Here is an 11046-nt window from a genome sequence, read left to right as displayed (position 1 = left end):
GACATACCAACTCCCAGCCTCAAAACAGTGAGCCTGCACTGAAAGGGCAGGAGATGCAGCCAACCCACCAAACCCCAGTAACAGCAGCCCTGTGGCACCTCCAAATTGTGATTTTGCTACCCTTGTTTGGCTGCCTGCTCCCTGGGGGTTACACCGGAGCTGGGCAGCCCTGGAGCTGGCAGTGGGATAAATCCCATACCCTCCTGCCAGCCCTGGTGTCCTGCCCCACGAGAGGCTGTGGGTGCATCCTTGCGCGGGCAAGGGAAATGCCATCACGAAGGCCGTCTGTGCCAGTGGGGTTCACTGCCCATCTCCAGGATGAAGCGACCCTTAACTGCACGATCGCGCGCCATTTTGTTAACGTGAGCCCTTGCTTGTGAGCATCCTAACTGGCAGTCACTATCCAATATTTTGTTGTTTTTTTTTTTTTTTTTTTCCAGTTATTTCATTCAAGTTTCTTGTTTTTTAAGTAGCTATCCAGTATTTTTCCTTCATTGCTCCATGCGTGGCCCCAGGTTTTCTTTACCGCGCGCCAGTCCAACCCCGCTCTGAGCCCCGATTCCTCAGGGCCCTTCCTCTGCCCTCCGTCACCGGGGCAGCCAAGGGCTTCTCAGGCTTTTAACGACTCTGACGGGGATGGCACCGCCAGCTCTGTTTCACAGGTGGGACCCGACAGATTTTTGGGGTAAAAACTGGCCGCGGTTTCCGGATAGCTGCTGTGGGAAGCGCAGGGCCGGGCTGCCCTTCCAGAGGTGCGAGCGTGCCGGAGGCAGCGCTCCCCGCGTCCCCTGGCACCGCTGCCAGCTCAGCGGTTTGGCAAACGCCGCCCTGTGCGGCGGGCGGGCTGCGGGGCCACCGCGGGGCCGCGATGGCGCCTCGACCTCTTGAGGCGACGACGGGCGGGGCGGGGCCGCAGCGGGGGGCGGGGCCACTGCAAGCCCCGCCCTCCACCAGAAAAGGGGCGTGTCCCGAGAGGGGGCGCGGCGCGGTGACGTCACCGGCGCTCTGATTTGCATACGACGTGCGTGCCGCTGGGTGGGCGGGCGGGCGCGCCGGAGGTGGCGGATCCAAGATGGTGCCGTGCGGACGTGTCCGGAGCCGCTGCCCGGGCCCGGCGCTCCTCCTGCTCCTGGCGCTGGCGGCGCGGCCGGCGGCGGGCGGCCCTCCTGCCGCGGGTCCCGCCGCTGCCGGCGGCCTGGCCTTAGCGGCGCAGGCGGCGGGGCCGGGCGCGGCGGGCCCGCGGGGTCCCCGCGGCGGCGGCTCGGGCAGCGGGTGGAAGCTGTCGGAGGAGGCGGTGTGCCGGGAGGACGTGGTGCGGCTCTGCTCCAAGCACAGCTGGGCCAACAACCTCGCCGTGCTCGAGTGCCTGCAGGACGTCCGCGAGGTGAGGGCCGGGCGCCGGGCCCCGGGCCGGGCCTACCCGCGGCGGCGAACAAAGAGCGGGGCTCCGCGGCCCCGCCGCCGCCGCTCCTCCGGGGAGCGAGCGAGGCGCGGGCCGCCGCTCCTCATTCACCTCACGGCGTTCGCTTTGAAAAGCGGGGTTCGCGTGCGGCGCCGCGCTTCCCGCGCTGCGGAGCTTCGCCTGAGGGGGACGGGGCGGCTGGAGGAGCCGCCTGCGGGGGCAGGAGGCTCCAGGAGAGGAGCCCGTCTGCCGCCGGCTCCCCGCTCTGTTTGTGCCTCTGGGCTCCGCGCGGCCGCCCTCGCAGCGGCCTCCCGGGAGGGAGAGGTCTCGGTGGGATGGCTTTGTTTTGGCCGCGGCGCCTTCCAGGGTTATTGGCTTTCTGGGGTCTGGAGGCTGAGGAGAGGTGCCTTGCTGGTAGGCACCTACCGGCAGTAAACACCACCAAAATAAACCTGAGAAGGTTTATTTTGTTCAGGTTCAGATTCCCGCCTTCGCATAAAGCTCAGCCGCAGAGGTGGTTGGGTTCCAGCGCTTGTTTGTGCCTGTATCAAACCAGCTCTGCAGTCTTTAGACCTGGCTTAGCTCCTGCAAGGAACTAGGGATCTGTTCCTCCCAAACGTCTGTCGTGAGTGGTTTAAGTCTAGCTCAAGAAAAAAACTTGAGTTGCCACCTCGGAGTCTTTTCTAGCCCAGTCTTTTCATTCATTCCGTGGTGGTTCGTGCTCAGTTTGAAGGAGCGTCTTTGGTGAACTGGTTTGGTGTTGAGGTCTGTTTAGTTCTTGGCTTCTCTGCTGGGAGGTCCAGGAACGTCAGGCTGGGTCAGTTTTAATGGTGTTTTATCAAGTGGAAATGCAGTCAGGAAAAACCTGTGCTGGTTTCTCATCCGTTATTCCAGAGACAGCAGATGGCAGTGACTTAATGGTTACTGTCATCAAGGGGAGTCTTGAACCAATAACAATCAGTGATTACTTCCTGTTCTAAAATCCAAAAATAATCTAGATTTTTGTCTAACTTAATGTTTTAATTTTAGGTGGGTAGTTTAGTGAAGACGCGCATGGCAGACTTCTTAAACGAGTCCTGATGCAACATCTTATCACAGTTATAAAACACTCTGATATTTGCTTTATGAATGACTTGTTCCGTACTGTTTCTTCCACCCATCTGGGACCTTTGGGACCCCCTCAGAGAGGGACGCCCCCTCTCTGAGACCATCCCAGAAGCTGTGCTTACAGGAGGTGGCTCATGAGCTACCAGCGTGCCAAAAAGGCCAGCTCTTTTTGTTCCTTGCTTTCCAGTTGTGTGGCCCCTCCCTTCTCTTTTCATAGTTGCACTGCTTCTTGGTTTTCTGCCATTTTAGTGAGGTGGACCTTTTTATCGTCTGGTTTGCCAGCGTTCTGCTGGAATAGTTTTGTCGTTTCACTGAGTGAGGGGGGTGAGCAGGGAGAAGCAAAAGATGAAGGACGGGATGCCTCGCATCACGCTTTTATTTTCAGCAAGTACAAGCCCTGACGTTGGTTCTGCACGTCTCATGAAAATTCCACTCTCTTTTCAATGCTGTGTCTTGCTTGTGGCTTTTCTTTTCCCCTTTCAAAGCCAGCCTGTTGTCAGTAGCTCGCTGGCTGTTGGTCTTGTCTAGCTGTGATGCTGTCTGATATGCGGTGCCGAATGTGCATCTTTTCCTTGGGTGACATCGCCGGCATCAATAGGACATCTCGGAGTCATTTTGGATTGAGTTTTCTCTCCGAAGGTGCCCGTCTGCAGCCTTGTCCTTATTTGTGTGTCAGCCTGTAAAGAGCCCTGTCAGCTGGTCTTAGGCTCAACAGTTCTGCCGTAACGCAAGTGTGATGATAGGCTGGATCCTGACTTAAAAATGACTTCCCAGAGTGCTGCTCTGAGAAGTGACTTAAATACTGACTTCTGAGCATCCCTACCATTTAACTCTTGGTATTTAGACTCTGAGTAAAAGCCTGGAGTTGTAAATGTTGGGTGGTGGCACATCGTTGGGTGGTGATAGGGAACGAGGTCAGATGTTGTCTCAGATGTTTGCGTTGGAGGTGACAGCAGAGAAATAAGTGACGTATTAGCTGTTACTGTTGTTGATACAACTTTTAATGTTGACCCTGGAGCATCCAACGACTTGGACGATACCGATAAAGTGACAATTATGAGTGGGGAACTGATCTCCAAAGTCAGACAAGCCCGTTTAAATAAAATCGGACTATAGTTAAAGATTTGAGGAAGTTGATGTGTGTGATAGCGTCAGTGAGGAAAATATTTGGACACTGCTTGGCTACAAGTAGCAGGTAAGATTTTTTTTTTAGATGCAATTAGGCTGCAGAAGCACTCTTTTATCTGTAGGTGTTTAAAATGATCTTATTTTTCTCCTAAGAAACGTTCCTCTAAAGTGGAAAAAACTTCAGTTTGAAACCGAGAGCCTTACTAAGAGCTGTTAAGATGATCAGTTGATTTTTTTAATTCTTATTGTGCTATGGAAGAGCTGTTTTAAATTTGAATAATCGGAGGAAACTGCTGCTTTTGAAACCTTTCCTTTTGAGTCCGTAAACTATAGAGGAAAGAAAAGAGATGCTTGTTTGTTAGCAGGTGCGACTGCAACCACGTTATTTCAGTACCTGCCGATTTGTCACCATGGATCTCTTTAAAGTAAGTCCACCCTTGTTTTTGCTGGGGAGTTCTCCTGAATCTAAAGAACAGGAGTGTTGAGCTTGTGGTTGACTGGGACAGCAGCCGATCTTGGGAGGTGAATGTGGAGAGAAGTTGTTTAACACAAATAGTCAGAAAGAATAGTTTGAAACAAGAGAAAACAGTGAAAAACAAAACAAAACCCAAAACAACCGAACTCCAAAATCGCCAATTTTAAAGTATTGGATTTGAGAGATTACTTGTAGAGTGTCAATTTAAAGTGTTATCAACACAGATATTTAAGCACTGCGTGTTTTTAGAATTCTTTTTTAAAAAAATCAGACCCCCAGAGTGATTTCAAATACTTCACCACTGATTTTCCACCAGGTCAATGAAATGCTCAGTCGCTGTAGTGCAGAGTCTGCTTCTGCAGGTGCAGAACTCTCTTGCATTTCAGGTCGTTCAGCTGTTGGAAAGATAGAAATCAAGGGACTCTGCTTTCCTGTCATAGTAGAAGAAGGGGAAGGATGCTCCTTAAGAGGAGGAGGTGGTGGTCAGAGCTAGTCAGCTGAAACATCCTTGGCTATAATCAGGAAATAGAATCAAAAACATGTTTTGGTGCGTTTTCCAGGTGAATTAATTCCCTTCTAGTTAAAATTATTTGTGCACCGAGTATGTTACTGTTTTAAGTCACTGAGGTTTTGTCATCAACATTTTAATTGTTATCCAAATAACTTTATGCCAAGATATAAAAAGAGTAGAATGAGGTGATGTATGCTTCTGGTTTTCAAAAATGTGTTTTGAAGTGGTGTTTTGTGTTTTTTTTTCCTCCCTGAAATGATTCTGGTTGCTAACCTGTTTCTAGAGACACTAAAGAGCTTGCATTTCACTCAACATGGACTGTGGCCTTTAAGCACTTTTTTATGGGCTGCTTATTAAACTAATTTTCATGGTGGTTATAGTACAAATAAACCCATGAAATATTCATGTATTTGCTAGGTAAAATTTTTTGCATGATTAACAATGATTTGCACTTAAAGGATGGCTGAGTTTTTGAATTTGAGGTAGGAAACATTAGCGGGTACGAAAATATCTTAACCAGTTTAGCTCTTTTTTCCAGTTTGTTAGTGAGCATGATTTTAATGTTAAAGCACACCTTAGGCCTGATTAATCAGTGAATTAACTTGATGCTACAATTGTTGAGCTTTATTTGCATTACGCTCGTTAAGATTATGTAATATTTAGAGCATTATATCCACCTATACAATGCTAATGCATTAGAGGCTAAGTGATTTTTCTCAGATCAAACAGTTGTGGTTAAACTGGGATTAGAGATCAAAGTTTTGGCCTCCCGCTACTTTCTTCATCCAGAATGGTTCTGGTTCTTTGGTAGCACCTTTGTGGCAGGGACAGTATAATTGAGCCTGAATGCTCAGCTCTCTGGGAAAAATAAGGCTTTCCTAATGTTGAGAATTGGGTTAAGGGCAAAACAAGTTAGTCTTAAAAGCTGTGTATTTTAAGAATGGTGTTTTTCCTGTTATTTCAGATGCACAGTCAGTGTAAAGGCCAGAAAATTCATTTGATGTGACTTACAGACTTGGAAGCGTGCAACGTTTGGCAGATTGGGAACTGGCACGTTTCTTCCATATAAATGTTTTATTCCTCACTTTGTGTGCACCTGAGCTCCTTAAGCGGTCTGATAAAATAGCGCCAGTGAAATCACTGAAGTTTTAAAATTATAGATGGAAAAGGGAAACCAGGCAATAACGCCTGCCTGGAGTCCTCGTGTCTTTGGGCAGTACTGGAGTTGCAGGAAAAGTGGTGTGTGCTCAGTCCCTGGGCTTGTTCTCCAGTTTGTCTGCTTGCTTGATAAAGGGATTGGAAATGGGAAGTCCTCCCGGAGCTTTTTGGTTGCGGTGAGGTGGATAGGTGTGATCTCTCAGGGCAGCTCAATTTATTTTAATTTCCACCCCCTCCACCACCTTTTATCTCAGTATTTTATTGAGCTGGAGGCAGAAGGTTTTGTTTTGACTCAACATGCGACATTATCTCATATTTGAGAGTGCACTCATGTTATTTCCGTCTCTCACAGCTTTCCAGTGCCCAAGTGGAGGTTGGCATTTAAATGTCTGGGCTGTGGCAGCAAATGGTTGTTTACCTGTCCAGAGCTGTAAGTAATTGAGGGCTGAGGATTAAACATAGCACAGGGGTGGGCTGGTTTTTAGGAAATGCAAACAGCGAAGACTTAGTGTTTACCAAGTTGGCCATCTCCTTCAGTGCTTATAGTTGGATTTTTGTCCTGTGGCATTCTCCCTGGCTTTAGGTGAGCTTTGGGATGGGAACTGCCTGTTTCTCAGGGTGGTAAGCACGTAGTTGTGGGATGGAGGCTCTTCTCGTTCTCTAATCATTACTATTGCAAAGGAGTAGGCAGTTAGTATTCCGGTGATGCTCTTACAGTGCCTACAGCGTTATCGTCTGGTTCAGATATCGACACGTAAAGGGATTTTTTTCGTAAAGGCAATGATCAGAAACCTGGAAAATGTACCGTATGCCTTGCCAAGGGCTTTGCTTGCACTCTCCCTTTTTTTTTCTAAGGGGTATTGACCTGGTGAAGATTCAAAGCTGCTTGTACAAGGCACGGGAATTCAACGACTCTTATACCCCTATTAAAAAAAAAAAAAAGGAATTCTCACCTGTAGTTGAAGTTGAGCTAACTTAAAGTAAAAACGTCTTGCAATTTTAAGAGGTCGAGTTAATTATTAGGCTGTAACTGGATGCTAGACGCTGTATGAGTTGAAGCCTCTGCCTCTGTATTAGAAATTTCCAGTATTCCTTTATTAGAAATTTGTCTCAATCTGGTTTTAACAAAGAATTTACCGTGGTTTGTGGCAGACACAAATTAATTTGAATGGTAACAACTGGTCCCTCCTGCTTCTAAAATGTAGAAAATAGGACATGGATCTGTCAAATTCAATGGAAGGGAATGGTTGGACCTAGGAAGAGGGAACTGAGGAGGTTAAGGTTTAAAAAAAACTGTGTGAGTGACAACAAAAGCAAACGATGGAGAAGAGGCTGGAACACTCTGAAGCTTTTTTTCCTGAGGCTTGGCATCTTAATCCACGTTTTTGTTCAGAAGTTCTTGGTTTTCCTTTTGTTCAGATAGCATAAGCCAAATTTCCTCCTGGCTTTTGTAGTTAGGTCTTAAAATGAGATTCTAAATACACTTTAAAAGTCTGATTTGTATTTGGGTTACTTGCTTTGGCATCATCTTTTGGCTTCATCTCAGGATGTAGCACTATTTAAAAGTACCTTTTTCATCTTACTCAAGTCATGTGTGAGCTGACTGGAGGGTAGGATGGTCTCTCTCCTCTTAGGTCCTGGACTTACTGAGTATTTATTTTGATGAATGTGGCATTATGCAGAAATTCTTAGTTGTCCATATCCTTAACAATCTCTGCGCTTCTGATCTGAGATAGTTGTTTTGATGGGGGGAGAGTTGGTTGGGATTTTTTTTGAGTTTTGTGCTTGGTTTTGGCATGCTGATACTTGTAGCTGGTTGTGTATCGATTTAGCCTGGGATGTTTGGCTTAATAAAAGGAATTATTTCACAAGTCTGCTGCTTCTGGTGAGCTGGTGTTGCTGGCTTGCGGCAGCTCTGGATACTGAGGTGAAAAGGAGTGGAAACACGAGGGGAGAAGTAAGGTTTGGTGCAGGCTGTGCAGTCTGAGCTCGGCTCGGGATGAACTGGGAAAGGTGTGTGATGCAGAGGTCCAGTTGTGGGGAGGTGATGCGCTGAGCCAAACAGCGGAATGTTTCGAAAAGCAGAGACTTGGTCGGCTGTGCCAGTAGACAGGTACGGGTGGGTTGTGTGTTCCCTACTTCCATCCTCTCCTCCCTCGTACTGGAGGAAAGGAGGTCTCGCTAGCCCTGGTGCTGCTTTGGGTTGTCACGGTTGGAACGGAATGATTCAAGGAGAGATTCTTCTAGGCAGCTTTTGTGCTGTCTTTGTTTTCTAGCGTAGAGATAAAGTCTAGATGTTCTTTGTAGTGTAGGGTTCCTGCACACGAGCACCACTTTCTCAGTGGACTCTGCTTGTTTTGGTCTTTGGAAAATGTGCGCTTACTTTGCAGTTATTCTTCCCAATAATAAACCCCAAAGAACTGGATGAATAAAAGGTCTAGATAATTCTCTTTTTATTTGAAATCTTGCCTCAAAATAGTTTTTTGATTTTCTGACTAATCTAGTTTTAAGGTCTGCGAAGTTGGTTGCCATGGTATTAAAAAAATTCAGTTCAGGTGGCTGATCATTTTTTGTCATCATGGGTTACTTTCATTTTCTGGATGTTTAGTTTATCGATATCCATAGCACTGTGTTGGGGAAGGAGCAGAGATCTTCCCTTCCCTAGGTACCAGCTCGTAGCATAATTGCAACCTCTTTTCACCAAGACAGTAGACGAAAACCCATACTGTTCTATTCCTGAGCAGAGGTGGCATTCATTAAAGCTGTGTCCTGGCACACTGATGTCTGAAGACCTGCAGCTCAGAGCTGAGGAATTTCCTTCGGTAATTAGAGAGATGTCTGTTTTCTTCCACACTGTCTTTTTGGGTGTGTAATGCCTGAGTTTTTCTTTTTTTTTGCTTTGGATAAGTGTATTTTGTAGCAATTTGAGCTTTGTGAGCTTAGATTTCATGCGTTTGAGTTAGAGTGCCTTACTTGGTTATAATGTCTGAAATTTTGCCTTGACTCAAACTCGATGCCTTTATTATTGTCGGCGCTGTGGCTTAAGACTAATGGTACACATCTAATATCTCTTTTTCCAGGTAACAACATAGGGACAAACAAACATTAATCATGCAGGACAGGAATGTTTATTTGCTGTGTTTGTTATTACTTGCATCTTTGCCTGAAACAATTCATAAGAACTGCTGAGGTGACAAAAAGGTAGTGTTTAATGTAATAAGTATTTGTGGTTTCTCTACACGCCTGAAGTGTTTTTTGCAGGTAGTGTAGAACTGCGTGCTCTTCTCTGAAAAAACTTCTTGAGGTTTCCTTATTTGAGTCTCAGGACTTTTGACCGTCTTCTAGAGAACGCATGTGGTTGTATTGATATAATTAAGTACTTATATGTAACAGGGTAGGTTAATAACAAATAACTATTCCAGCCCTGCTATGCAAAATCATTCAGGCAAATGTGCTGTCTTGTGTTTAAAAATAATGCCTAGCTTAATCTGGTGGCAAGTTTGCTGTCTAGATCCCTTGAACCTTAATAGGAGGCTCACCAGCCTTCATTATACTTGGTAGTTTGCTAATTGAGACTTTCTTTTCTAGAGTGTCCTGTTAGTGCAGGGTAAAATACTTTCCACCAAGTGAACTGGAAAACAAACTCAGCAGAGTACGCGCTCTTTCAAATGTTGCAGTAATTGCCCTACCAGAAGTTTTGATGGAATTGAAAAAAACCCAACAAAATACCTGCTTGGCTTGTAGACTTCTGTAACAGTCCAGGCTTGGTTTGAGCTGAGTCAACTTTTGTCACAGTGTTTCAGCTGAGTTGAAATAAGATCTGGAAGAAGCTTACAGTAAGCTCTTTCATTATCAAATTAATTTTTTGCTTATGACAATGTCTGTGTGGCCAAGCTACGTGTGTCATAAAATCAGAAAAACTAACCACCTTCAAGTAAAATCACTGCAATACCGCAGTTGTCATAATTTACAATGTAGACTGTTCATGAGACTGCAGTTCTTTAACCATGTTCATGGTGATTTAAACAAATCTGTATTAACGTGATCATCTTATTGTTGCATTCAGACAGGCCAGTGAGAATCTGGTCTCCACTGATACAAGGTCCTGAGTAAATGCCGGTGGAGAGAACTGTTGACTGTGAGTTTCATTTTATATTGCTGCTCACTTATGACATTGTGTTGACCCCGCTACTTTTTGGGCTATTACTTTTGAACTGGTGCTGTGAGCACCGTGTTTTTGGTATTTGGATATTTGAGACGCGTGAGATGCCGGGTCTCTCGCCGCTGACACAGCTATTGAAACTCACGATGACAACTCTTACCTTACTGAAGTCTGTAGAGCAGGCTCCGTGCAAGTACGTACGCCGAGGCAGTCTTTCCTGCTGCCAGTCTCCAGAGTGAAGGTTTGGTCTGTTTTTCAGTAATGTTCGTACGTTGCAGGTGACGTTGTTAAAGAAGCGTGGAAAAGTCTTGAGTTGCGTGTTACAGTGTGCAACCGGAACCGCATTCTGAATGAGGAGCGTAGAACAACGTGCAGGAGAGTCTTTTTAGTCAGCGTGGAACTGGAGAGACTCAGTATGCTGTAAAGTGTGATTTGAACGGGAGATTAGGGCCACGAAGATGATCCGAGGGCTGGAGCACCTCTGCTATGAAGACAGGCTGAGAGAGTTGGGGCTGTTCAGCCTGGAGAAGAGAAGGCTCCAGGGTGATCTTATAGCAGCCTTCCAGTACTTAAAGGGGTTACAGGAAAGCTGGAGAGGGGCTTTTTACAAGGGCATGTAGTGACAGGACAAGGGGCGATGGATTTAAACTGAAAGAGGGGAGATTTCGATTAGATCTAAGGAAGAGATTTTTTATAATGAGGGTGGTGAGGCGCTGGCACAGGTTGCCCAGAGAAGTTGTGGATGCCCCATCCCTGGCAGTGTTCAAGGCCAGGCTGGATGAGGCTTTGGGCAACCTGGTGTAGTGGAAGGTGTCCCTGCCCATGGCAGGGGGGTTGGCACTAGATGATCTTTGAGGTCCCTTCCAACCCAAACCATTCCATGATTCTATTTCCTATGGCAACCTTAATGATCCATTTTTTCTGCTTAAAAAAGTAAGTTGAATTTTGTGCAGCCGTCTGCTTCTCAGGCAAGGATTCAGCAGGATACCAGGTCGGTGCTCACTGGAGGGAAGTACTGGTTAGAAAATACTTAATAGCAGTTGCTGCTGGGAAGCACAGAGCTTTTTGAGTCATTCTCTACAGCAGAAGTCAAAGTTCTTGTG

General features: G+C 46.5%; 1 protein-coding gene across 1 annotated transcript in view; it reads left to right on the top strand.

The window, feature by feature from the left end:
* The first annotated feature begins 1072 nt into the window (after positions 1-1072).
* Positions 1073-11046, top strand: part of GLG1 (golgi glycoprotein 1) — an 89247-nt gene continuing 79273 nt past the window's right edge. The window contains exon 1 of the mRNA XM_086621029.1: positions 1073-1384. Coding sequence (XP_086477155.1) covers positions 1073-1384 — 312 coding nt within the window. The remainder of the gene's footprint in view (positions 1385-11046) is intronic.

The sequence above is a fragment of the Tauraco erythrolophus genome, chromosome 15 (genome assembly GCF_009769465.1).
Source record: "Tauraco erythrolophus isolate bTauEry1 chromosome 15, bTauEry1.pri, whole genome shotgun sequence".
NCBI classification, from domain to species: domain Eukaryota; kingdom Metazoa; phylum Chordata; class Aves; order Musophagiformes; family Musophagidae; genus Tauraco; species Tauraco erythrolophus.
This window is presented reverse-complemented; position numbering and strand designations above follow the sequence as displayed.